The 26,949-nt window shown below is 42.2% G+C and overlaps 1 protein-coding gene and 1 non-coding gene across 2 annotated transcripts in view; one reads left to right on the forward strand and one right to left on the reverse strand.

Moving 5' to 3' along the window:
- Slc25a17 (solute carrier family 25 member 17) overlaps positions 1–26,949 on the reverse strand; it is a 45,478-nt gene that overhangs the window by 10,645 nt on the left and 7,884 nt on the right. Inside the window, exons 2-5 of the mRNA XM_090328784.1 lie at positions 15,952–16,012; positions 10,815–10,881; positions 6,656–6,807; positions 110–226 (exon numbers count right to left, since the gene is read on the reverse strand). Of these exons, the coding sequence (XP_090184910.1) occupies positions 110–226; positions 6,656–6,807; positions 10,815–10,881; positions 15,952–16,012 (397 nt within the window). The remainder of the gene's footprint in view (positions 1–109; positions 227–6,655; positions 6,808–10,814; positions 10,882–15,951; positions 16,013–26,949) is intronic.
- Positions 7,156–7,262, forward strand: LOC150067594 (U6 spliceosomal RNA). The gene has a single exon (XR_016534684.1). It is a non-coding gene; the product is annotated as a U6 spliceosomal RNA (small nuclear RNA).

Below are 26,949 nucleotides of genomic sequence, written 5' to 3' on the forward strand. Positions count from 1 at the left end.
AGCTTATGGGGACTGGCGGCTCGCTGTTTCCTAGCTTGATTGTGGCAACAGATTCTATATGTAAAGGGGAACAAATCCCTGAGGAGAACCATGGCCCAGCAACACTCACCAATGATGCCTTTGTAGTTGGTTGGCACAATGTCTTCATTTCGAAACTTGGCCCCTTGCAGCTTCAGTCTGGTGTTTACCACCCAGAGGGGAGTTGTGAGCAACACATTCACTACCCCTTAAAAAGAAAGAGAACAAGAAAAGGGAATGTTAAATAACCTTTTCTGATATGCTGTCTTAGGCTCCACTTCCTCTTCTACCACTGGCCTCAGGTAAGCTGTGCAAGTGTACACATGCCATTACTATTAGAAGCAACCTGGAAACAAAATGGCCGGCGGCAGCCCTGAGAAACAAGTGAGTTTCCTTCATTGTAAAACAGGAGGTAATCATGTGCCCATTTCTATAGCATTCCTAGTAGCAATTTTAGGTTGGAGATAAAGAGCAGCGGCAGAGCATTTACCTAGCATGCACAAGGATCAGGGTTCAATCTCCACTACTGCAAACATCAAAAAACCAAAAACTGTCCCCAAAAGCAAAGTAGCAGTTTTTTTTATGTAGTTTTAAAGACTGTTTAAAAAACAGTTTTGAAGAGGGGGACATGGCTCATTGATAACATGTTATGTCCATTACAATATCTGATGGGCCGGGAGTTTGGCCTAGTGGTAGAGTGCTTGCCTAGCATGCACGAAGACCCGGTTCAATTCCTCTGTACCACATACATAGAAAAAAGCTGGAAATGGTGCTGTGGCTCAAGTGTTGGAGCTCTAGCCTGGAGAAAGCCCAAGGACAGTGCTTAGGCCCTGAGCTCAAGTTCTAGGACAGGCCAAAAAAAAAGAAAAGAAAAAAAATATATATATATATACATCTGAGAGTACGGAACTGTCAACTGTCAATTTGTGTGGTTTTGAGTGAATACGGATCTGGCACATTAAGTGAAAGGTGGGAGGACATGTGACATTTCAAAGTGCTTCAACAGGGAATAAAAGTTCACAAAAGAGTTGCTCATCACTGAGAGAATCAGGACAGGCAGGCAGCATGCAGTAGTTATGAAGTGACACACAAAAAAGCAACTGGAAGCAGCTGCATGCTCATGGTGACCCTTACAAAGATGGATTTGGGCCCCTGAGGCGGCCTCAGGTAAGAAAAACACAATGGGCCAGGGTCTTCAGGGAAAATGCTCAGTCCCAATTTCACACCATCTGGAGAGAGTAAAATGTTCCCCATCCATCCTGAAACAATTAACAAAAATACCATACACCACTATAACAATGTGCCTGACAAATGGTATATACTTCAAAATACGCGTTGGCAAGCGTGGTGGCTCTCGCCTATAATCCTAGCTACTTAGGAGACTGAGATCTGAGGATCATGGTTCAAAGCCAGCCTGTGCACAAAAGGACCTAAGACTCTTATCTCCAATTAATCACTAGAAAATTGGAAGTGGTGCTATGGCTCAAGGAGTAGGGCAGTGACCTTGAGCTGAAGAGCTTAGGGACAACACCCAGGCCCAGAGTTTAAGTCCCATGACTGCCAAAAAAAGAAAAACAGAAAAAAATATGTGTTAACCAAAGAACAAACTCAGCAAACAAACATATGGAACTATCTGGTTCTAACCCTGTTCTGGACAAAAAAAGGGGAACAGTCCTAAGGGAGAAAAATCATCCACCAAAAAGCCTTTAAACCCAAACAGACAAAGGATCCACAAAACACTGGATTGAGAAAACAGTTCAGGCAAAAACAAACCAGAGGAAATAGCAAAAAGACTCAAATTCAATGTCTTCATTTGTGTACATAGTTGCAAAAGGAAGGTAACTCCTCAGGAGGATGAGACCTGAGAACAGTGGCTTACAGCTATCCCAGGCAGGAAAGATTTTTTTTTTTGGTCATAGGGCTTGAACTCAGCCTGGGCGCTGTCCCTGAGCTCTTTAGCTCTAGGCTACCTACCCTTGAGCCAAGCCCCACTTCCTGTTTTCTAGAGGTTAACTGGAGATAAGAGTCTCAGATCCTTTTGTGCCCAGGCCAGCTTTGAACATTGATCCTCAGGTCTCATCTTCCTGAGTAGCTAGGATTACAGGCGTGAACCACCGCCCCAGCTTTTTTTTTTTTTTTTAATTTTAATTTTAATTTTTTGATTGGTCCTGGGACTGAATAATCACAGCAGTGATAATTGTCAAACAGTTATTGGTAAAATTTGCAAATATCTTCATTTAAGTTATATTTAAGATTCTATTCTCAAATTATTCCCCAGGGTACTATAGGCTTTTGTTTCTTCTGTGAAAATACAATAAATAATAAATTTCCAAATATCAAGCAGAATTTGAGTAACAATAAGGCTGTTCCTAGTTTTCCTTGGAGATAACACAAGTCATTGGTAACGCAACAAATGCTCATAGAAGGATGAGGAAAACATTGTTCTATTATAAGAATGTGTGCGTACTAAGATATAAAAAGTTATGGAGGGCTGGCAATGTAGCTTAATATAGTACAGTGCTTACCTAGCATCATGAAACCCTGGGTTTTATTCCTCAGTACCACATAAACTGGGAAAGCTGGAAGTTGTACTGTGGCTCAAGTGGTAGAATGCTAGCCTTGAGCAAAAGAAGCTAAGGGACAGTGCCCAGGCCCTGAGTTCAAGCCCCAGGACTGGCAAAACAAAACAACTAGTATGGAAAGAGATTTAAAAACTCATAAAAGTAATTTCCATGGAATTCTCTGCCACTAGAAAGAGAACTTCTAATCAGAAAAATCTCAAAATCGTAAAATCTTAGCTGGGCTATGGTGGCTCATGCCTGTAATCCTATCTATCCAGGAGGCTGAGATCTAAGGATTGCAGTTCAAAGCCAGCCTAGGCAGGAAAGGTCTGTGAGACTCATATCTCCAATTAACAACCGAAAAAATAGAAGTGGAGCTGTAGTCAAAGTGGTACAGTATTAGCCTTGAACAAAAAAGCTCTGGGACAGCACCCAGGCCCTGAGTTCAAGACCCATTACCAACTAAACAAAACAAAATCTTTAAAAAAAAATCTTGTAAAGTTCTTTTTTTCCCCCCTGGGACTTGAACTTAGGGACTGGGCTCTGTCCTTGGTTGTTATCCTAAGGCTAGGACTTTATCACTAGGGCTATAACTCTATTTCTAGCTTTTTGCTGGATATTTGGGTAGGCTTTCTCCAAACTGCAATCCTCAGATCTCAAGCTCCTGAGTAACTAGGAATATAGATGTAAGCCACTAAGCTGGGCTTTATAAAATTATTTAATATAGGGTCTCTGCTGTGATGATATTGCCATCTGGGAATGGATGGATTGCCCTATCCCTTGGCCTGGGTGTTGTCCCTGAGCTCTTCAGCTACCATCCTACCCCTTGAGCCACAGTGCCACTTCTGGTTTTCTAGTGGTTAACTGAGAGTCTCATGGGTCTTTTAGTGCTCTGGCTGGTTTTGAACCTCAATCTTCAGATCCCAGCCTCCTGAGTAGCTAGGATTATAGGTGTGATCCACCTCACCCGGCTCTAGTAAGACTCATCTCTAATTAACCACCAGAATAATTGTTGTTGTTGTTGTTGTTATTGTTTGCCAGTCCTGGGGCTTGAACTCAGAGCTGGGCACTGTTCCTGAGCTTTTTTTTTTTCACATATATATTTACAATTTATTTTTATTTTAAAAAGTCTTATTGTAAAGGTGATACACAGCACGGTTACAGTTACATAGGTAAGGTTATGAGCACATTTCTTTGGGGACAGTGTTAACCCTTCCCTCATTTTCACCTCTACTAGACTTCTTCTTCCCCAAGCCAGAGCTTCTTTTGTTCAAGGCTAACATTCTACCATTTGAGCCACAGCACTATATCTAACTTTTTCTGTTTAGATGGTACTGAGGAATCAAACCAAGGGCTTTATGTATGCTAGGTAAGAACTCTTAGCACTAAGCCCTAGGCATTCACTTTTAATTTAACAGTCTATTTTCTCCTAATAACTGTGAAGACTATTTGTTGTTTTATTGTAACAGTCTCTTTATCAAACATTTGTGTCTAATCACCAGGGAAATGCAAATAGAAACCACAATGAAAAATCATCTTGTCCCAAATAGAATGGCTACATTACTTCATTAATACATGCAATTTTTTATGTACTAATTAAAAAAATAAAATGAAAAAAATTATTCAAAAAACAAATATTAGCTGAGTGCCGGTAAAAAAATAAAATGAAAAAAATTATTCAAAAAACAAATATTAGCTGAGTGCCGGTGGCTCATACCTGTAATCCTAGCTACTCAGGAGGCTGACATATGAGGATCATGGTTAAAGACAGCTCAGGCACCGAAGTCTATGAGATTCTTATCTCCAATTACTCATCAGAAAACCAGAAGTGGCACTATGGCTCAAGCGGTAGAGCGCTAGCCTTGAGCTAAAGAGCTTAGGGGCAGCATTCAGGCCCTGAGTTCAAGCCCCACCCTCTGGTACTGCAGCCTGAAAGCTGTTCCTTAGTGTTTGTGCCCAAGATTGGTGTTCTAACAGCCTTGGTTGTTAGAGATTAGAGTTTTATGGGCTTTCCTGCCAGAGCTGCTTTAAACCATGAGCCTCAGATCCTTAGCTTCCTGAGTAGCTAGGATAAAGACATAATCACTGACACCCAGGTTTAAAATAGTCAAATTATTTAAGACAGAAAGTTAGGCCCCAAGCCAAAACTCCTAGTTTCATATGTAATGTCAGGGCACTTGCACCAATATGCCACATGAAGAGATCAGTAATGGCAAAGGTTGAGAAAGGAGATTTAATTAATAGAGAAAGATGTAATTAACACTGAACTGGCATGCTGTAGGAAAAGTGAAAGTATACAGTATACAGTATATTTGAAGCCCTCCTCTACCCCCACAAAGACAGTTGCTTTAGGTTAAAATGAGAGGATGAATTGAGGGACAGAGGGAGAGTGGAATTCCTGATGTTAAATAGTTCCAGTCACAGCAGTGGTCACCAGCAGGCAGGCCAGTTGGCAACCGTGTGTGTGGTACAATGAGTCACTACTACCCAGCAGAGGGAGCTGTGTCTGCAGAGATAGAAGTTTTTATCCATCCCTCTTGTCCTTCAGAAGGGACTTGTCACAGTGAGTCACTGCTGCCTGGCAGGAGGAGCTCTGTCCTGGATTTCAGGACCATTGCAGAGTGACTGCAGGTGTGTACAGTGCAACGCCAAGGACACAAGTACAGTGGAGGCTGGGATGCTAATTCTTTACTCTGCTTTTAGTTAATTCCTAGGCCCAAGGAAAGAGTCAATACAGCCAGGCATGGTGGCTCATGCATGTAATCCTAGCTACTCAGGAGCCAGAGATCTTAAGGATTATGGTTCAAAACCAGCCCAGGCACTAAAGTCCATGAAACTCATACCTCCAATTAACCACCAGAAAACTAGAAGTAGGGCTGTGGCTCAAGGGGTAAGGTGGTAGCCTTGAGCTAAGGAGCGTAGGGACAGTGCCCAGGCCCAGGCCAGAGTTCAAGTCTCACAATCAAAAAAAAAAAAAAGGAGTCAATGCTTTTCAAAAAAAGCACTTCAAGTACCTGTTGCAGTAGAATGGTGGTTAGTAAGGAGCAGAGAGAAGAGAAGAGAACTTTATTTAAGGGGTACAGAGTACAGCTTGCACGATGAAAAGTTCTGAAGACATGTTTCATAACAGTGTGAATATGCCTAACACACTAACTTATACTTAAAATGGTTAAGATGATAATTTTGTGTGTTTCTCCCACACTTAAAAAATAAAAAAAGAAGAAAAAGAAGAAGCCACAGCAAGGCACAATGGGCTCAAGCCTGCAATTCTAGCTATGTGGAAGGCAGAGACTGGGGGAACTACAGTTCAGAGACAGCCCAGGTACAAGAGTCCATCTTGACCAATGGATGAACACAGGGGCTGGCACCTGTTATCCCAAGCACAGTGGGAAGCACAGTGGCCAAAGTGCAGTGGTAGTCATCCATGCAATTTAGGGCAGCACCACTAGGAGAGTCACAGTCCAGGCAGGCCTTGGCCTAAAGGAAGATCCTATCTGGAAAACAATCAATGCAGCCAGTACCCAGGGCTTATAGCTGTAATCCTAACTACTCAGAAGGCTGAGAGCTGAAGATTATGGTTCAGAGCCAGCCCAGCCTCTCCAATTAATCACAATGAAAAAACAGACAAACCAACAAAAACCTCAAAGTGGAGCTGTGGCTTAAGTAGTAGAGTACCAGCCTTGAGCAGAAAAAGCTAAGACACGGTGCCCAGGCCCTGAGTTCGAGCCCTAGTACTGCGGGGGGGGGGAAGGAGGGAGGAGAATAATGGTGTAGCTTAAGTGGTAGAGTATGTATATAGCAAGTGTGAGCCCTGAGTTCAAATCACCCCTACCCAAATCAGAAAACTAAGGTGTTTTTTGTTTTGCTTCTTTGTTGCTCTTTAGAGACAGGATCTTCCTTCTAGCTCTCTTGGAACTCACTTACACAAAGGCAAGAACACAGGCATATGCTGTTATGCTAGCTGACTATTGTCTCTATATCATTACTCTGTGCCAAAATAATCTTCTGGAGGATAAATGAATCACCAGATCAATATTAAAATACAAAAACATTTTATGGCCAGAAAACCTTGTTACCTGCAACGAATCCAACTACCAGATCTTTTCCAGTAGTAGAACGTTGGTCTTTGGACCAGACTGCTTTGAGGCTATTAAAAGTGTAGAAATAGACAAAATTGGAGCAGCAGAGACTGGAAATAACTGGAAACCACCCTCGATATGGTGCCAGGCTGGAGAAAAAACACAAGAGGCAAAGTAAAGGTCACGGACAAAAGTCATTTAGAACTGCCAGAGACATCCTAGGAAAGGCTGACCTGCACTCAGCACAGGCTCAGGCTCACTCCTACAATGTAAGGGACTCCGGGTCATACACACACCACGTTGAGAAGATGTCCAAATCAAGAAATCCTTCCTTGCATTCAGGATAGAGGGAAAGAAGACAAAGATAACAATTATTCATGGATTTCCTCCACTAACTGACCTTAGTAACATTAGTATGTAAAACTAAAGACAATCTCATTATTGTATGGTATCCTTCACATTATTTTTGCCAGAGAGGTCTTAAAACAAAAGTTTCTGTGCTCACTTCAGCAGCACACATACTAAAATTGGAACGATACAGAGAAGATTAGCATGGATCCTGCACAAGGATGATACACAAATTCATGAAGTGTTCCATATTTTTAAGGAATTAAAGCACCAGTAGAAGTTCTACTGCCTGAGATATTTCTAACCTACTACACACACACACACACACACACACACACACACACAATATAGTTTGTGAGGTTGTGAGGCCAGGAGTTTGGCCTAGTGGTAGTGCTTGCCTAGCATGCACGAAGACCCAGGTTCATTTCCTAGGTATCACATACATAGAGAGAAAAGTTGGACCTGGTGCTATGGCTCTAGTGGTAGAGTATTAGCCTTGGGAAAAGCCAAGGACAGTGTTCAGGCTCTGAGTTCAGTCACCAGGACTGGGGGGGAAAAAAAGATAATTTTTTTCCTAAATTGATTTAATGATCATCCTTCATTAGCATTTCTTCATTCCTTCTTTTCTTTCTCTTTTTTCCATTCCTTTCTTTTTGAGACAGGATCTGGCTATGTTGTACAGGATGGTCTCAAACTCTTGCACTTGAGCAATCCTCCTGCCTCAGCCTCATGAATAGCTGAGACTGTAGATATGTGGCACAGTGCCTGGCCAGCCAGGTCAAAGATTTAAAATGAACTAATTACAGAAAATAAGTGCCCTCCCCCCAAAAAATGATGGGGCATGTCAGAAAGACACAAAACTGAAGAGAAGGGCCTCCTTCCAGTCAAATTTGAGACAATGTGAGTAAAGTAGGTAACCATTTGATTGCAAACCACTAAAAAAGAGGAGTATCTGAGTCTGTACTAGTAGATGAACAATCTCCATTTATGTCTCCATGATAGATTTAGAGAAAAACGTAGAGATTTTTTTTTGTAACTATGTGATTGAAGCACATGGAGGAAATCCTAAGTAACCAATGGAAACCAAACGGACTTTATATGATGACGGACAGGACACCTTGAGAAGAAGACACTGTCTATGCATTAGTATTATTTTGGGGTGGCACTAGGGCTTGAGCTAAGAAGGGATTTGGGCTTGCTAGCAGGTGCTCTACCACTTGAGCTAAGCCTCTAGCCCTTCATGTTTTATATTAGTTTTCAGGAAGGGTCTTGGCATTTTAGCCTGTGGCCAGTCTCTGTCAGAGAGCCTCCTACCTATGTCTTCCAGAATACCTGGGATCAAAGCCAAAGGCTGTCACACAGAGCTAATTGGTTGAGATGATGACTTAGTAACTTTTTGCTCAGGCTGGTCTTGCACTCTGATTCTCCCAACTAGCCAGAATTACAGGCATGAGCTACCAGGATACCAGGATTTTTTTTTTTTTTTTTTTTTTTTTTTTTTGCCAGTCTTGGGCTTGAGCTCAGGGCCTGAGCACTGTCCTTGGACTTTCTCAAGGAGGCTAGAGCTCTACCACTTGAGCCTCAGCACCACTTCCGGCTTCTTTTTCTATGTATGTGGTACCATGGAATCGAACCCGGGTCTTCGTACATGCTAGGCAAGCACTTTAACCACTAGGCCAAACTCCCGGCCCCGTTTTTTTTTTTTTTTTTTTTTTTTAAGAGATGAGATCTCATTAAATGTTCCAGGCTGGCCCAGAACTTGCCTAAGACTTTCTGCCTTACTGTCTAGAGTAGCTAGGACTATAGATGTATACCACTGTACCAGTTCTTTCATTATTCTGTCCAAGAATGTATGACCTTAATCTAATATGAAGAAACATGAAGCAAATTTGAGAGTGCTGGTGGCTGATGCCTGTAATCCTGGCTACTTGAAGGCTGAGATCTGAGGATCGTGGTTGGAAGCCAACCCAGGCAAGAAAGTCCATGAGACCCTTAATGCCGATAAACCACTCAAAAACCAGAAGGGGCAGGCCAGGAGTTTGGCCTAGTGGTAGAGTGCTTGCCCAGCATGCATGAAGACCTGGTTCAATTCCTCAGTAAAAAAGCTGGAAGTGGTACTGCGGCTCAAGTGGTAGAGCTCTAGTCTGGAGAAAGCCCAAGGACAGTGCTCAGACCCTAAGCAAAATCTCAGAATTGGCAGGAAAAAAAAAAAAAGCAGGGCTACTCAGGAGGCTGAGATTTAAGGATCAAGGGTCAAAGCCAGAGTGGGCACAAAAGGACCAGAGACCCTTATCTCCAATTAACCTCTAGAAAATGGGAAGTGGGGCTTGGCTCAAGGGTAGGGAGATAGCCTACCCTCGGAGACAACATCCAGCCTTGAGCTGAAGAGCTCAGAGACAACATCCAGGCCTAGGGGTAAGGTGGTAGCCTTGAGCTGAAGAGCTCAAAGACAGCACTAAGGTCTAGTTCAAGCCCTATGACTCAAAACAAACAAGCAAAAATAAAAACCTCAGAAGTGGGCACTGTGGCTCAAAGTGGTAGAGCACTAGTCTTGAGGGAAAGAGTTCAGGGGCAACACCCAGGCCCTGAGTTCAAGCCCCATAACTGACAAAAAAAGAAGGAAGGAAGGAAAAGTCTGTAACATTCTTATCTTTAATTAACCAGCCAAAAGTCAGAAGAGGAGATGTGGTTTAAGGAGAAGAGTATCAGTTTTGAGTAAAAAAAGACAATGAGCATGCCATACCCTAAGTTCAAACCCTAGTACTAGTACTGACAAAAAAAAAAAAAAAAAACCTGAGAGGTTGAGGCCCTGATATAAGCCCCAGTACCAGTGCCCATGTGTCCATGTACATACACACACACACACACACACACACACACAAACACAGAGAATGAAATGACCAACACAACATTGTAAGGCTATGAGAACTGAGAGAGGATTTAGAGGTCAGGGGTGCAGGAATCTAACAAGTTTCTCTAACATAGCTTTTTGTTGTGGTTGTGGTTGTTTTTGGCCAGTCCTGGGGACTAAACTCAGGGCCTGAGCACTTCTCTGGGCTTTCTTCAAGGCTAGTACTCTACCACTTGAGCTATAGCACCACTTCCAGGTTTTCAATATACATGGTACCAAGGAATCAAACCCAGGCCTTCGTGCATGCTAGGCAAGCACTCTACCACTAGGCCAAACTCTCAGCCCTGCTCTAACATAGTTTTAAGAACGAGGCCGGGAGTTTGGCCTAGTGGTTAAAGTGCTTGCCTAGCATGCATGAAAACCCGGGTTCGATTCCTCGGTACCACATACATAGAAAAAAGCCGGAAGTGGTGCTGAGTCTCAAGTGGTAGAGCTCTAGCCTTGAGAAAGTCCAAGGACAGTGCTCAGGCCCTGAGCTCAAGCCCAGGACTGGCAAAAAAAAAAAAGAATGAGACAAGCCCTAGCCTTGAGAAAATCCAGGGACAGTGCTCAGGCCCTGAGCACAAGCCCAGGACTGGCAAAAAAAAAAAAAAAAGAATGAGACATAAGCCAGGAGCGGTGGTGGCTCAGGCCTATAATTCTAGCTACTCAGGAGGCTGAAATCTGAGGATGGAGATTCAAAGCCAGTCCAGGCACTAAAAAAAAAAATCCATAAGACTCTTATCTCCAATTAATCACCAGAAAACCGGATGTGGCACTGTGGCTTAAAGGGTAGGGCTGTAGTGCTGACCTGAAGAGCTCAGGGACAGTGCCCAGTCCCCACTACCAGGGTTCAAGTCTCACGACCCACCCCCCCCCCCAAAAAAAAAAAAGAATGAGATAATGAGATGCACTTACAGGCCTTCTTCTTTAATGATCTCCAGGAGAACCATGTGTGTAGTTTTGGACTTTCTTTTCTCATCAACTAAAACAATAAAGAGCATGTTTTCACTTTTAAGCATTCTTATCATCTCCAGCATCAGCAAGTTTCACTGAAATGCCACGTCCCTCACCTGAGTAGTCTTTTACTGTATTCTTTGAGATTCCCTAGATCACCCGAGATGCTTCTGTGTAATAATTTGCTAAATTCCCAAATGGAGATTCCTCGGATTTCATCCATTACTTAGAAAACATTTTTATAGGGCTGGGAGTTTGGCCTAATGGTACAGTGCTTGCCTAGCATGCACAAAGACGTGGGTTCAATTCCTAGGTGCCATATACATAGAAAAAGCCAGAAGTGGTGCTGTGGCTCAAGTGGTAGAGCTCTAGCCTTGAGAAAACCCAAGGACAATGATAAGACCCTGAGCCCAAACCCCAGAACTGGCCAAACACACACACACACACACACACACACACACACACACACACACACAAACAAAAACAAAAACAAAAACTTTTTTTATAGCGGAGTGTGGTGGTTCATGCCTGTAATCCTAGATACTCAGGAGGCTGAGATCTGAGGATGGAGGTTCAAAGCCAGCCCCGATACCAAAGAAGTTGACTCTTATTTCCACTTAACCACTAGGAAACAGGAAGAGGGGCTGTGACTCCAGGAGTAGGGCTAGGGTAGTAGCCTTGAGCTGAAAAGCTCGGGGACATGGCCTAGGCCCAGAGATAGGGTGGTAGCCTTGAGCTCAGGGATAGTGCCCAGGTCCAGAGTTCAAGCTCCATGATGCACAAAACAAAACAAAACAAAAAAACAACAACAAAAACATTTTTATTGGCTGGAAGTGCGGCATAGTAATAGAGTGCTCACCTAACATGCATGAAGCCCTGGATTCCATTCCTCAGTACCACGTACACAGAAAAAAAACTAGAAGTGTGCTATGGCTCAAGTGGCAGAGCACTAGCCTTGAGCTAAAAGTGTCCAAGGACAGTGCCCTGGCCCTGAGTTCAAGCCCCAGAACTGGTAAAAGAAAGAAAAAAAGAAAAACATTTTTATTCACATGCTAGTTCCCATAGTAAAGCAGAAACTGATAGTTATTTCTAATATTCTGTAGTGAAATATGGATACTTGACCTAAATAATACCATCTTGTCTCACTGCCATCCTGTCATCTTAATAGATGATAGGGATTTGTTTTACCCAGTTCCAAGAACTCTAGAGGTGATATAGGACTTTCTTTGCACTACAGCTGTGTTATGTACTGTTAAACACTACGAAGGTGATATTCTTTGGATTGCAGATGTGTTTTGGATTGCAAAACCAAAGTTTTGCTCCAGAATACTTGCCCTTGATTGTCTGCTTAGGTAACTGGCTCTTGATGACTCCGGATTGACTCCCTTTAGATAGCTTGCTTTGCCACTTTAACACATACTTTGCTAGGCCCCATACCATGTGACCTCTGCCTTGATGGGATTTTTGCCTTTATAAGCTTTGTAATAAACACATTTGATATTATAAGTTTTGGGGGGACATGAGTCTGCTTGCAGTTGTTGGCTTTCTAATAAAGACTCCCCATTCGACTTCTCAAAATGTAGCTCTCTATATCTCATTGATTACATTCCTATATAACAGTAGAGTTCTCCACTTTTTTTTTTTTTTTGCCAGTCCTGGGGCTTGAGCTCAGGGCCTGAGCACGGTCCTTGGTCTTTCTCAAGGCTAGAGCTCTACCACTTGAGACACAGCACCATGTCTAGCTTTTTTTCTATGTATGTGGTACCGAGGAATCAAACCCTGGTCTTTGTGCATGCTAGGCAGGCACTTTAACCACTAGGCCAAACTCCTGGCCCCCTAAACAAACCTATTCTTAAATCAAATTTCTAAAAATAAAAAAGTAAAAACAGAGGAAAGGTAATAGGGGAAAGAGAAACAACTGATAAGAGTCCACACCATGGATCCCACCACAGCTATAAGACATGAGTAAGGGGCCAGGAGTTTGGCCTAGTGGTAGAGTAGCATGCATGGAGACCCGGGTTCAGTTCCTCGGTAACACATACATAGAAAAAACTGGAAGTAGTGGTGTGGCTCAAGTAGTAGAGCACTAGCCCTGAGGGGAAAAAAGGCCCAAAGACAGTGTTCAGGCCCTGAGTTCAGTCCCCAGGACTGGCAAAAAAAAAAAAGAAGATACTAACATACTGACTTGAAAAGTATCAAATCTACACAGTGACTTTACAATAAGGTATAGAGCAGCATACAAAATAGGGATACTGGATCTAAGTAATGCCATATTGTCCTCACCTCCATCCCAAATGCTTAATAGATGTGGACTTTCCAAGACCTCGGGAGGTGATATAGGACAGTGTTTGAAATGAAGATGTGTCATGAGTTGTTAAACTCTAGGGAAGTCTGGCTCAGGAGAATACTGCCCTTGGTTGTCCTAGTTTGTTTCCTCTAGATTATTGGCCCTAGACTCACCCCACTGCTCTCCCTAAAGAGCTTCATTAGTCTCCATCCCATATGACATCTGCCTGGATGTAGTTTTTGCCTTTGGAAACTCTGTAATAACTGCATTCCATACTGTAAATTCTTTGGGATATGAGTCCACTTGCAGTTGCCAGCTTTTTAATAAAGACTCTTTTTTTATTGTAATTAGTAAAAGGGTTACATGATATTTGCCAGATAGAAGGTGCATTAATTCACATACATTGATACCCTTTCACATGTCTTGGTACCCATTTCCCCCCCCGCCACTTAATAAAGACTCTTGATTCAACCTCACTGTCATGCCAAGATAAGGTTTCTTTCTTCCTGTTTCTTGTTTAAAACATAAACCTATGCCTCTAAATATACATCAATAATCTATTTCAAAATGAATTGCTAATGATGCTTTCAACCCTGGCATGTAATTGTCCCCCAGGGGAGGCAGCCGAAACCTCTCCCTTGTACAAAAATACCACCTCCTCTGGGCTGGGAGCTTGGCCTAGTGATAAGAGTGCTTGCTTAGCATGCACCAAGACCTGGGTTCAATTCCTTGGTACCACATACATAGAAAAGTTGGAAGTGGTGCTATAGCTCAAGTGGTAGGGCTCTACCCTTGAAAAAACCCAAGGACAGTGCTTAAGCCCCACTATTAGCTAAATAAGTAAATAAGAGAACTTATTAGTAAAGGTAGGGAAGTTAGCTATGGTTTAAATGGGTCAAGATTGGTACAATCAACATCTCATTCTTTTATTTTTTTTTCTTTTGGTCAGTCGTGAAGCTTGAACTCTGGGCCTGGACTGTCCCTGAGTTCTTCAGCTCAGGGCTGTGTCCCTACCCCTTGAGCCACAACTCCACTTCTGGTTTTCTGGTGATTAATTGGAGATAAAGAGTCTCATGGTCTTTAGTGGCCCTGCTGGCTTTGAACCATGATCCTTAGATCTCAGCCTCCTGAGTAGCTAGGATTACAGATGTGATCCACTGCACCCATCTCAGCATCTCATTTTTTTTTTTTTTTTTTTGCCACTTCTGGGCAAAAGTAGTACCAGGCACAAAGTTTGGCAAATTCCCAGAATTGGCTCCAAAAATTGTCTTACTGGTCCCCATGGGTAGCAACTCTGCTATCTACAGTAATAGGGCCCTTTATTCTACTTCTCTGGGGTCTAACCAGGTTAACCAGGTCCATGTTTTCTCAGTTGTTTTGTAAATAATCTCAGTTGTTTGTAAATAATCTCAGTTGTTTCAAAATAATCTTAATCTTAAACTCATGGTCCTCTCATTGAAGAATCAATTATTTGATTTCATGTACATAAAACCAGTGGGGAATGAAATATAGAGACTGGACCTAAGTAAGGCCATTTTGTCCTTACCACCATCTTGGTATCTTAATAGATAAAAAGGACTTCCCCAGAACTATTGGGGTGATATAGGACAGTCTTTGAATCGCAAGGCTCCAGGAAAGTCTTGCTCCAAAATACTTGCCCTTGGATGTCCTTGACTGTTCCCCCTAGATAATGGGCCCTTGACTCCAGTTATCTCCACATAGCTTCTTTGCTTCTGTAAAACATTCTTTGCTAGTCCCTACATCACGTGACATTTGACTTGTGTTTTTGCCTTTATAAGCTTTGTATTAGCCATTCTTTGGATTCTTTGGGACACGAGTCCACTTTAGTAGCTGGCTTTCTAATAAAGACTCCCAATTCAACTTCTCAAAATATGGTTTCTCTGTATCTCTCTGTTCAAATTCCCATATAATATACTTTTTTTGTATAAATAAGGGAGAACTTAAGAACATTATATGCTCAATTCTCAGGAAACTAGGAAAAGCTGACCCCACACAGTCTCAGTTTATTCCTACACTACAATGGACTTTAAGCTAACACCTTGTGTTCTTTTTTCTTTTGTTCTGTTTTCTCTCCCTGTTTCCTCTAGCCCTCCTTCCCCCTCTGACTTTTTCTATGTCTCTCCCTCCCATCATCTCTCAGACCTTCCCAAGAGACATGGTCTCAATATCTTCTCATCATATTAATTAATCTACCTCAAATCTCTAGGGCTCAAACTATCCTCCTAGCTCAGCCTCCCATGTAGCTAGGACTACAGGTAAGCACTGCTGCACATTCTGAAAGCTATCCAAATTAAGAAATCTTCCCCAGCATTGATAATACCATAGAAACAATGCCAAGTCAATGTTCAGTCAATGGAAGACAGAGGCCGACTACAGTGAGTTTTCCCTATACTTAATATATATATACACACACAATATGAGTGTGTATATGATTGTATAGGTATGTATATAATATATATGTATAGATATAATGTGTGTATATGCATATGTATTTACTTTGTGAATCATATAAAATTATCAATTCGAAAACTTAGAATTTCCAGGCACCGGTGGCTCACACCTGTGATTCTAGCTACTCAGGAGGCTGAGATCTGAGGATCAAGGTTCAAAGCCAGCCCACGCGCTAAAGGCTGGGAGACTTTTATCTCCAATTAACCTAGTTAAAATTTAGTGAAAAGAGACAACAAGAGATCTTTGAAGAATCATAACATACATATCCTAAGGTAAAATTTATTAGGGAAATACATTTGCTCCCAACACCAAAGGAACAGAAGTATGATTAACACTCACCCTGGAGTCGAAGTCTAGCTGTATCCAAGGGGAAAAACACGGTCATGGCAGTCATACTTCCCTGAAACGTTTAAAAAAGACTTTAGCTATTATAGCATCATAAACATGAATCACAATTCTTTGGTTTTGTTGTTGGTCGGGAGACTGAACTCAGGGCCTGGGCACTGTCCCTAAGCTTTTTAGTTCAAAGCTGGCACTCTACTACCAGGAGCCACAGCACCGTTTCCAGCTTTCTGGTGGTTAACTGGAGATGAATCTCATGGACTTTTCTTCCTAGGCTAGTTCTGAATTGCCATCTTCAGATCTCAGCCTCTTGAGTAGCAAGGATTACGGGTGTGAGCCACCTGTGCTTGGATGAGCTACAAGTTTTTTTTGTGTTTGTTTTTTTGTGGGTGATGGGACTTGAACTCAGGGCCTGAGCGCTGTCCCTGAGCTCTTCAGCTCAAGGGTACTGGAGCCACAAGGCCACTTCCCATTTTTCTAGTGATTAAGAGGTAAGAGTCTCACATTCGTTAGGAACTACAATCGTCAGATCTCAGTCTCCTGAGTAGCTAGGAATACAGGCATAAGCCACTGGCCAGTTTTTGTTGTTGTTGTTGTTGTTGTTTGCTTGCTTTCTGTTTTTTGTTTCTTGCCAATCCTGGAGCTTGATCTCAGAGCCTGGGGACTGTCCTTAGACACTTTCTACTCAAGGCTAGTGCTCAGCCACTTGAGACACAGTGCTACCTCCAGCTTTTTCTGTGTATGTGGTACCGAGGAAAAGAACGCAGGACCTTGTGCGTGCTAGGTGGGCACTCTTATCACTGGACCATGCTCCTATCCCCAAGCTACAAGTTTTTCTTCTTTTGTCAGTCATGGGCCTTGAACTATGGCCCTGGGCGCTGTCCCTGAGCTCTTCAGATCAAGGCTACTGCCCTACCCCTTGAGCCATAGTGCCACTTCCAGTTTTCAGGTGGTGGTTAATTGGAGATAGGAGACTTTAGTGCCCAGGCTGGCTTTGAACCTTGATCCTCAGATTTCAGTCTCCTGAGTAGCTAGGATTACAGGCGTGAGCCACTGGCACCCAGCAAGTTCAAGTTTTAAATGAACAAATGCTCATTAGTAGGGGCCAGGAGTTTGGCCTAGTGGTAGAGTGCTTACCTAGCATGCACGAAGACCCAGGTTCAATTCCTTGGTACCACACACATAGAAAAAGCCAGAAATGGTGCTGTGGTGCAACTGGTAGAGATTTAGCCGTGAGAAAGTCCAAGGATAGTGCTCAGGCCCTGAATACAAGCCTAAGGACTGGGGGGAAAAAAAATCTGTTCTTGCCCATTGTACTAATGAACTTTTTGGTTTTGTTTTGTTTTACAAGATTAGTCTTCATAACTCAGCTGGTACTTTCCTTTCTTACCAAGTTACAAGGAAGGCTATTCAGTTCCCCAGTTTTTTTTTTTTTTTGCATTTTTTTTATTGTAATTAGTAAAAGGGTTACATGGTATTTGCCAGATAGAAGGTGCATTAATTCACATACATTGATACCCTTTCACATGTCTTGGTACCCATTTCCCTCCCCCCCCCACACCCCCTTCCCCAGGTTTCTTACAGCACTGTATCATTATAGTAAAATCTAACTCTGCTATATTGAAAACACTGTATCTTGGAACATTTAAATATTTACTTTCAGTTACTTATGCTCTTCCCCCCTGTGTCTTTTGAGACAAGCTCTGGCTAGGTGGCCTAGGTGGCCTCAAATCCAATTCTACCTTAGCTTCCTGAATGCTGGCATACAGGAGTACACATCATATCCAGCTCTATTTCTGCCTTAAAAAAAATAAATCCATCATAAATGTTCTAGTAAAGATGGGATGATAGTTAAGGTCTCATGAAACAGTGACTCACAAACACCAGACTTCAAAGCATTACAAACCCAACACCTTGCTCATTGTACAGGTAATTTGTAGAAAAATGGGGCTGATCACATTTATTAAGGCTATAGGATTCATTTCACATCATGCAGCACTCCTGAGTAGCATACTCACATGGAATGTAAGCATCTCTAGACTGGCCTAGAAAAACATTTTTTTTTGCCAGTGCCACTTTTGGTACTTGAACTCATCAGGGCCTGAATATGTCCCTGAGCTTCTTTGCTCAAGGCTAGTGCTCTTCCACTTGAGTCACAACTCCATTTCTGGCTTTTGCGTGATTCATTGGAGATAAGAGCCTAATGGGCTTTTCTGCCCAGGCTGACTTCAAATTGTGATCCTCCTATTTCAGCCTCCTGTACAAACTTCTTTTTCAGAAAAGTGGACACTCTCAATCCTGCTTCTCTGTCAATCTTTTTTTTTCTTTGCCAGTCCTGGGCTTGAGCTCAGGGCCTGAGCACTGTCCTTGGACTTTCTCAAGGCTAGAGCTCTACCACTTGAGCCTCAGCACCACTTCTGGCTTTTTTCTATGTATGTGGTACCAAGGAATTGAATCCAGGTCTTTGTGACTGCTAGGCAGGCACTCTACTACCAGGCTGAACTCCCAGCCCTTCTCTGTCAATTTTAAACAGGTATCTGAAGGCTCCTAATTTAGAAATCGTATCCATTGGGGCCAGGAGAGTGGCCTAGTGACAGAGTGCTTGCCTCGCATGCCAAAGTCCTGGGTTTGATTACTTGGTACCAAATACACAGAAAAAGCCAGAAGTGGTGCTGTGGCTCAAGTGGCAGAATACTAGCCTTGAGAAAGCTTAAGGACAGTACCAAGGCCCTGAGTTCAAGCCCCAGGACTGACAAAAGAGACAAAGAAAAAAGAAAAAAAAAATCCTAGCCATCTTGAAATCTTAAGAGTGAAACTGTGAGGCCTAAATTAATTTTGCAGTTTAATGAACTTCAGTAAAAAGTTATTTCTAAGCAGTCTCCATTTTGTAAAGTTCTGAGAAATCCCCTAACTGCCTCTTCTCAGAGAACTGTAAGATGCTCCATCAGTTGTTTATTCAGACAGCTAGCAAGGGCATTCAAAGGTAATCTCCAGGATTGCAGCTGTGTCCCACAGCTAGCAAGGATACCTAAGACTAAACTTCTGTGGGAAACCATAAGAAATTATGAAATGTCTCTATGTAAAAGTTAACTAAAATATGAGGCTGTGAGAATGAAAACTAAAACTTGTTTATTCTGTACTATAAAAGCTGTGCTAATTCTGTACTCAGGGCCTCCAAGCGTTACTGGTTTCTAAGGCACGGAGGATCAAGCACGAGCTTGCTAATAAACGGCTCTTGGTTGCTTGCATTGGTCATGGACTCTGGTGGTCTTTCAGGGGGATTGGGAACTTTGGGCGCAATAAAACATTATGCTAAAGTCAGTTCAAAGGGCTTACTGGCCTATTACCTCAAGAACTAGTGCATACTCTTTACTAGCCAGGCACAAGTGGCTCAGGACTGTTATTCTAGCAAATTAGGAAGTTAAGATCTGAGGATCATGGTTCAAAGCCTGTCCAGGAAAGATATCCACGAGACCATCAAAAATCCAGAAGTGGAGCTATGAGTTAAGCAGTAGAGCACCAGCCTTCAAGACAGTAAAACTAAGGGACAGTATCCAGACAAGTTCAAGCCCTAGCTCCAGTACAAAAAGAAAAGAAGGGAGCAGGAACATAGCCTAGTGGTAGAATGCTTGCCTAGCATGCATGAAGCCCTAGGTTCAATTCCTCGGCACCATATACACAGAAAAAGCCATAAGTAAACTGGGCACGGTGGCTCACACCAGTAATTCATTCTAGCTTCTTAGGAGGCTCAGATCTGAGGATCATGGTTCAAAGCCAGTCTGGGCACTAAAGTCCTTGAGACTCTTATCTCCAATTAACCACCAGAAAACTGGAAGACATGCTGTGGCCCAAGGGTTAGGGCCATAGCCTTCAGCTAAAGAACTCAGGGACAATGCCCAGGCCCAGAATTCAAGTCCTATAACTGACACACAAAAAAAAGAAAAAGAAAAAAAAATGAAAAGCAAAAGCCAGAAGTGGTGCGATGGCTCAAGTGGTAGAGTGCTAGCCTTGAGAAAGGAGGGGCCAGGAGTTTGGCCTAGTGGTAGAGTGCTTGCCTAGCATGCCTGAAAACCTGTGTTCGATTCCTTGGTACCACATACATAGAAAAAAGACAGAAATGGTGCTGTGGCTCAAATGGTAGAGCTCTAGCCTTGAGAAAGCCCAAGGACAGCACTCAGGCCCTGAGTTCAAGCCCTGGGACTGGCAAAAATAAAAATAAAAATAAACATGGACACAGGTGGGAGAGATGCAATGTGAAAGGCCTCAATCCATCTCTGCTAGCCTTGAAGATGAATATGGTGATACATATACATCAATCTGACGGAGAGATAAATATATTAAGTTACAGGACTACATCAAATGTTGGGGACAAATCCTGGGAAGCAGAAGGGAGCCATGGGGAAACTTTCATGTTTACTAGATAGGTATCATGATATTCGTTGCCAGGTAGTACCCACTTTGGGTAGAGCAGAGATGCCAGGACCTGCCTAAGGTGACCTAGAACATTCATTTGGCACAGTAAGCTAACCACTGTCATATTCTGCCAGAAGTCCACCCACCTACTTGTCTTCCATAATCCCCTGGAGGCTGGTAGGGGGAAAGCTCTGGAATAGGGAATAAGCAAAAACTTTGCCAGCTTTGTGTATCTGCTCTACGCTTTGTTAGCAATGTATGCTTACAAGTGAGGTTCAGAATTATAAAGTTGAAATGTAGGTTCTACTTCCAGTAATATAGTAGTGCAGTATGTACCTAGAAATGCCAAATAAAATAGAACTAATATCCTTCAAGTGTTTGGCTGAATCACAAGAAGCTAAGGAAGTTCATAGGCCAGAGAAAGACTACAACAAAGTCATGGGGTTAAGCAGTCTCTTCTAAGATTTAGCTTTTTGTTTTTTTTGCCATCTAAGTCATTGAGGGGCTTTTATTTTGTTTTTTAACTGAGATGCTCTCAGTATAAAGTCAATGATTGTAAAGTGTGCCACCCAGTGGAGTTCCAAATTATTTCCTAAAAAGTAAAATCCCCATTTCCCCTGGCCAAGTGTTCATCAGCTTTGTCTCTAAAAACATGTCTTCTCTGGGTGTTTCCTATAAAAAGAATCACATAACCTACAACCTTTTGTAGATGAACTTGAAGAGTTCAACCAATTCTTCATTCCTTTGCATGGGGTGGTAATCCATCCAGGCTGTAGCTTCAGTAAATTTTGTTTAGCAATTCAAAACATTTTTGGAATGAGATAAAGATGGCAACTGTACAACTCTGCGAATGTACTAAACACACTGAACTGTACACTTTAGAATGACTAGCTTTATGGTCTATAAGATGCTCTTCAATCTCAAGAAAACTGTAGCCATTACCATAGCCTGCTTAAGAACTATTCTCTTCACTTCACAGGTAAGAACAAGTCTGAGGAAACGTGAAATTCAATAATAGTTAAGTGAGAAAACTAGGATTTGGACCCAGGCAGCCTGCTTTAGGAGCTGTGAATATGGCTTAGTGGTAGAGTGCTTGCCAAGCATGTAAGGTACTCTGAGATTGATTCCTCAGTACCATATAAACAGAAAAGGCTGGAAGTGGCACTGTGGCTCAAGAGGGTAGAGTGCTAGCCTTAAGCAGAAGAGCTCAGGGACACTGCCTAGATCCAGAGTTCAAGCTCTACAACTAACAATAACAAAAAAATTCTTGTGGGCTGGTAGTGTGGCCTAGTGTTAGAGTGCTTGACCTGCATGTACAAAGCCCTGGGTTTGATTCCTTGGTACCACATATACAGAAAAAGTCAGAAGTGGTGCTGTGACTCAAGTGGTAGAGAACTAGCCTTGAGAAAGCTGCAGACAGCGCCTAGGCCCTGAGTTCAAGCCCCAGGACTATCAAAAAACATTCATTTGTATAAAAGAGTACAAGCAGCTGGGAATCAGTGGCTCAAACCTGCAATCCTGCCTACTCAGGAAGCTTACAAAAAAAACCAAAACAAAACACCAGAAGTTGCACTGTGGCTCAAATGGTAGAGCACTTGCCTTGAACTGAAGAGCTTAGAGATAGAGCCAGGCCCAGAGTTCAAGCCCCACGACCAACACACACACACACACACACACACTCTCACATACACACAGTACAAGCCTGCCTTTGTTAATAAGATAGTTTAGAGTGTTAATATAAACTTAAGGTATCATTTTTTGTGGACTAACGTGAAACTCAGCATCTATTTGCCCAGTGTAGCTGAATAGTGAACTTGTCAATGAATGTATGCATACATGCCCTATAAATAAAATTAATTATCTATTCCAAATGCCAAAGGCAAATATGGAACACAGACGTGTTACACACCAGGAACTCGCTACATTTGTCTCATAGCCAAGCAAACACAATGATGAATATTTTTATAAACAGCTGTTACCTGATGGAAAATATTTATTGTGGATGTGAGCCTTATGCCAAGAATATGATTTTGAAGAGTATGAATTAAGTTCCATTTAACATACTTAATGTTTTCTTCTTCAGGATTAATTGTTCACTTACACAAAATTAGAAGGCACAAAATAGCCAGAAAATAACCATGATGTATGGTACTGTTGTGCCAGATAAGGAACAAAATCTATTATTTGAGTCTCACAGAATTATAATCATCTGAGTAGGAGTTTTGTTGCTGATAATAACAATTTAAGAGAATCTATTTCCATAGAAAATTATTCCAGAGCCGGGCTGTGGCTCACACCTGTAATCCTAGCTACTCAGGAGGCTGACATCTGAGGATCAAGGTTCAAAGCCAGCCTAGCCACAAAAGGACCTGAGACTCTTATCTCCAATTAACCTCTAGAAAACAGGAAGTAGGGCTTGGCTTAAGGGTAGGGCAGTAGCCTTGAGTTGAAGAGTTCAAGGACAGTGTCCAGGCCATGTTCAAGCCCCATGACCCACAAAAAAAAAAAAAAAAATGGGGTGTGGCTCCAGTGGTCCAGCCCAGGACTGCCAAAAAAAAAGTTTGAAAAGTATTCTAGAGATTCCTTTGTATCTCAGCAAAAACATTTTTGGTTACAACATTCTGCTCCCCACCTAGCCCCACAATGAACCAATCCACATTGAGACAAGAAAATTCCTACACTGTTCTGGCACTTGGAGGCCTTTAACCCCTTCAACTGGAACTGGGCAAGCAAAGGAGAGGTCAAAGATGGTTACTAAGTATATTAAGGGCCATTATGGTGAGAGATGAGGAGAGGAAAAAAGAAACTTCAAGCAGAACTCTGCTTAAGAAACCATTATGGCAGGACTGTCCTTAATTTTAAAATGATAAAACACTGCAAGAGGAACATATTTACATGAATAATGAATTTGACTTTGAATTAGTTCAAGGTGAAGTATCTCAAAGACTTCTTAAGCCAGGTGATGTGGCTCCCTACTCAGGAAGCTGAACACTGAGGATCACGATTCAAAGCCAGCCCAGGCACTAAAAGTCCATGAGACTTTTATCTCACAATTAATAACCAGAAGTGGTGCTGTGGCTCAAGGGGTAGGGGAGTAGCCTTGAGCTGAAGAGCTCAGGGACAACACCCAGGCCCAGAGTTCAAGTCCCATGAAAAACAAACAAACAACAACAAAAAAAAACCCTCTTCTTAAAGAGATCCAGTAGATAGCCAGATACTACCCTGGAGCTCTGGAGATTTTTTTGGCCAGTCCTGGAGCTTAAACTCAGGGCCTGAGAACTGTCCTTGGGCTTTCCTCAAGGTTAACACTCTACCTTATGAGCCACAGCACCACGTCAGCTTTTTCTGTGTATGAGGTACTAAGGAATCAAACCGGGGTCTTCATTCATGCTAGGCAAGCACTGAGGACCATGATTCAAAGCCAACGCAGGCACTGTAATGTACATGAGACTTTTATCTCCAATCAATCAGAAAACTGGAAGTGGCACTGTGGCCCAAGGGGTAGGGCGGTAGCTTTGGGCTGAAGAGCTCAGGGATGACTCTCAGGGCCAGAATTCAAATCCAACAATCAAAGGAAAAAAAAGTTAGTAAATATTAAGAGTATAGTCAAGGGGGAATTTGGCCTAGTGGTAGAGTGCTTGCCAAGCATGCACAAAGATCTGGGTTCGATTCCTCAGTACCACATACATAGGGAAAAAAAAAAGCTGGAAGTGGTGCTATGGCTCAAGTGGTAGAGCTCTAGCCTTGAGAAAAGTCCAAGGACAGTGCTCAGGCCCTGAGTTCAAGCCCCACAACTGGCAAAAAAAAAAAAAAAAAAAAAAGAGTATAGCTGTCTAGTCATTTTGGGGCTGAGAATGTGGCTTAGTGCTAGAGTGCTTGCCTCGCATGCATGAAGTCCCAAATTGACTGTACTTCCTCTAGAATTTCTTGCAAGTACTAAACTGGTTTCAATGGGCTGAATTTTTTTTAATTTCACTAATGTTTTAAGGATATTAGCTGATTGTCATGTTCTCTTGCATATGGTACCAAGAAATTGAACCCAGGATTTTGTGCATGCTAGGTAAGCACTCTACCACTTGGCTCCTATCATGTTCTCTTAGTTAAACAAAAAGACCATTCCCTGATTTTCTGACTACACGGTGATGATATTTGTGAAATGGATGCTAGTATCTTTCAGTTTATTAAATTTTCATAAAGGTGGAGAGGTGCTGGGGTTTGAAATCTGGGCTTGTTGCTTGCCCAGCAAATGCTCATTTGAGCCCCACTCTAACTCCTAGTTCATTAATTCTGCCCTCAGCTATGTATACTATGTTGATAAATCTAAACTTGGCTTTGACCCTATCACCAACTTTACAATCATTTCGAATTTATCATTATGCAGCAAATATTTAGGGTCTTTCTTTTATTTTCCTGCTCAAGGCTGGCACCCTTCCATTTGGGCCACTTTCCATTTTTAGACTCTTTGCTGGCAAACTGGAGATAAGTTTCTTTTTTTTTTTTTCTAGTGGTTAATTGGAGATAGAGTCTCATGGGCTTTAGTGTCTGGGCTGGTTTTGAACTGTGATCCTCAATCTGCTAAGTAGTTAGGATTATAGGAGTGAGCCACCATGCCTGGCTTATTTCTTTATTTTTCATAAGAAAAAAGTTTAACTCTTCAAACATTAACAATAAAACTATTTCTTCCAGATCAAGTGATATAGACATTCCTTTCCTTTTGCTTAGTCTCAGCTGTTCCTTCTCTCTTTCCCTCTCTCCCAAGCCTACCCTTGAGTTGCTTAGTTCACTGTCATCAATGGCTAGTGCAGCTGATGGTCCCTACTGCTGCACTTTTACACCAGTTTTCCACTGATTCTGTTCCCTCCTCTCACTTTCCTGCAGCTCAGAGGGGAAAAACAGAAGTCCTCTGGCACAGCCCAACTCAGCTCCCCTGCTCTCCCACACAGGGGTTAGACTTGGGTCTTGTAAGGACTCAGGCCAGCCCTCTTACAAACACCTCTCAAAGGAGCAGGAGAAAGAGGGGAGGGGCAATGCAACTAGCCTTGACAACAGGGCAGGCATCTTTTCCTAGTCCAGCTCTCTGTGTATTCTTCTGGGTGACCTTTACTTTTGCTTTGTTAAATACTGTTACCCTACTATTTAAAAAAAAAAAGTTTCTTGCCCAAACTGGCTTAGAACGGTGATTCTTAAGATTTCAGCCCCACCAATAGCTAAGATTATAGGCATGAACCACTGGTATCTGGCTAAATATCTAATTTTAAATGTGTATTTAAAACTTGCTCATGAAGTCATGTAGTATGAAGCTAAGTGAGCGCCAGGTTTAGGTGGCACATGCCAGTATAATCCTAGCTATTTAGGAAGTGGAGATCTAAGGATCATGGTTTGAAGCCTTGAGCTGAACAACTCAGGGACAGGGCCCAGGCCCAGAGGTTCAATCCCCCAACCCCCACCACACACACACCCAAAAACAGCCTGGTGCGGTGGCTCACACAGCTCACACCTGTAATCCTAGCTACTCAGAAGGCTAAGATCTGAGGACCTCAGGTCAAAGCCAGCCTAGGCACTAAAGAACTGAGACTCTTATCTCCAATTAATCACTAGAAAACGGGAAGTGAGGCTGTGAATCAGGGGTAGGGCGGTAGCCTTGAGCTGAAGAACTCAGGGACAATGCCCATGCCCAGAGTTCAAGTCCCATGACCCCAAAATAAATAAATAGAGAAAAAAACAAGTCACACAGTATAAATGACAAATTATAGTAGTTTTAGCCCTACCCTTCTTCATGTAGTTGAATAATATACTGACATCTTTTTAAATAATAATTTTAGGTATTACTTATACTCTATCACATGGAAAAAGAATTCAGCTCTTACACCTTGTACCATTTTCTCTCATCTTTCTAATATAGTTACAAATTTTCCTTAAATCAATATTTAGTATTCCCCAATCATCATACATTATTTTTCACTTCTACACAATCTGTTTTGTTAATTTTCTTAGAGTTATCTCCTAGCTTTTTATTTTGGTGGTGCTAGGGTCCTAATCTGGACCTCACACCTCATCCATGCCAGACAGATACTCTGGACTAAGCCATTCCAGCGTTTTCTTTTCTTACCACATTAAATAACTTCCTCCATTTTCTTATTCTGTGCATGACCGTTGCTACTGTACACTCTGCCTACTGTTCTGATTTTCCTGCTTTACTTGTCTTAGTTTGGACTAAGCTGTTCATTTACCTTAGAATTTTATTTTATTTGCTGGTATTGGGGCTTGAACTCAGGGTCTGGGAGCCGTACCTGACCTTTTATTCCACTTTGAGCTTTGTGGGGTTAATTGGAGATAAGAGTCTCAGGCTGGCTTTGAACCTCAATCCTTAGATCTCAGCTTCCTGTGTGGCTAGAACTGCAGATGAGAGCCATCAGCCTGCATTGTTTTGGATACTGTTTCTGGAAGGACTGTTGTTTCCTGCTAGGCACTTTGGAGTCCAAACACCTGACTCACCCACATTATTTTTTTTAATAAATTTATTTGGTTTTCAAATCATTCATGTACTAACAATTTGGGTTGTAACTCAAAAGGATCACATTT

The sequence above is a fragment of the Megascapheus bottae genome, chromosome 2 (assembly GCF_031878675.1).
Source record: "Megascapheus bottae isolate mThoBot1 chromosome 2, mThoBot2.hap1, whole genome shotgun sequence".
Taxonomy (NCBI): Eukaryota; Metazoa; Chordata; class Mammalia; order Rodentia; family Geomyidae; genus Megascapheus; species Megascapheus bottae.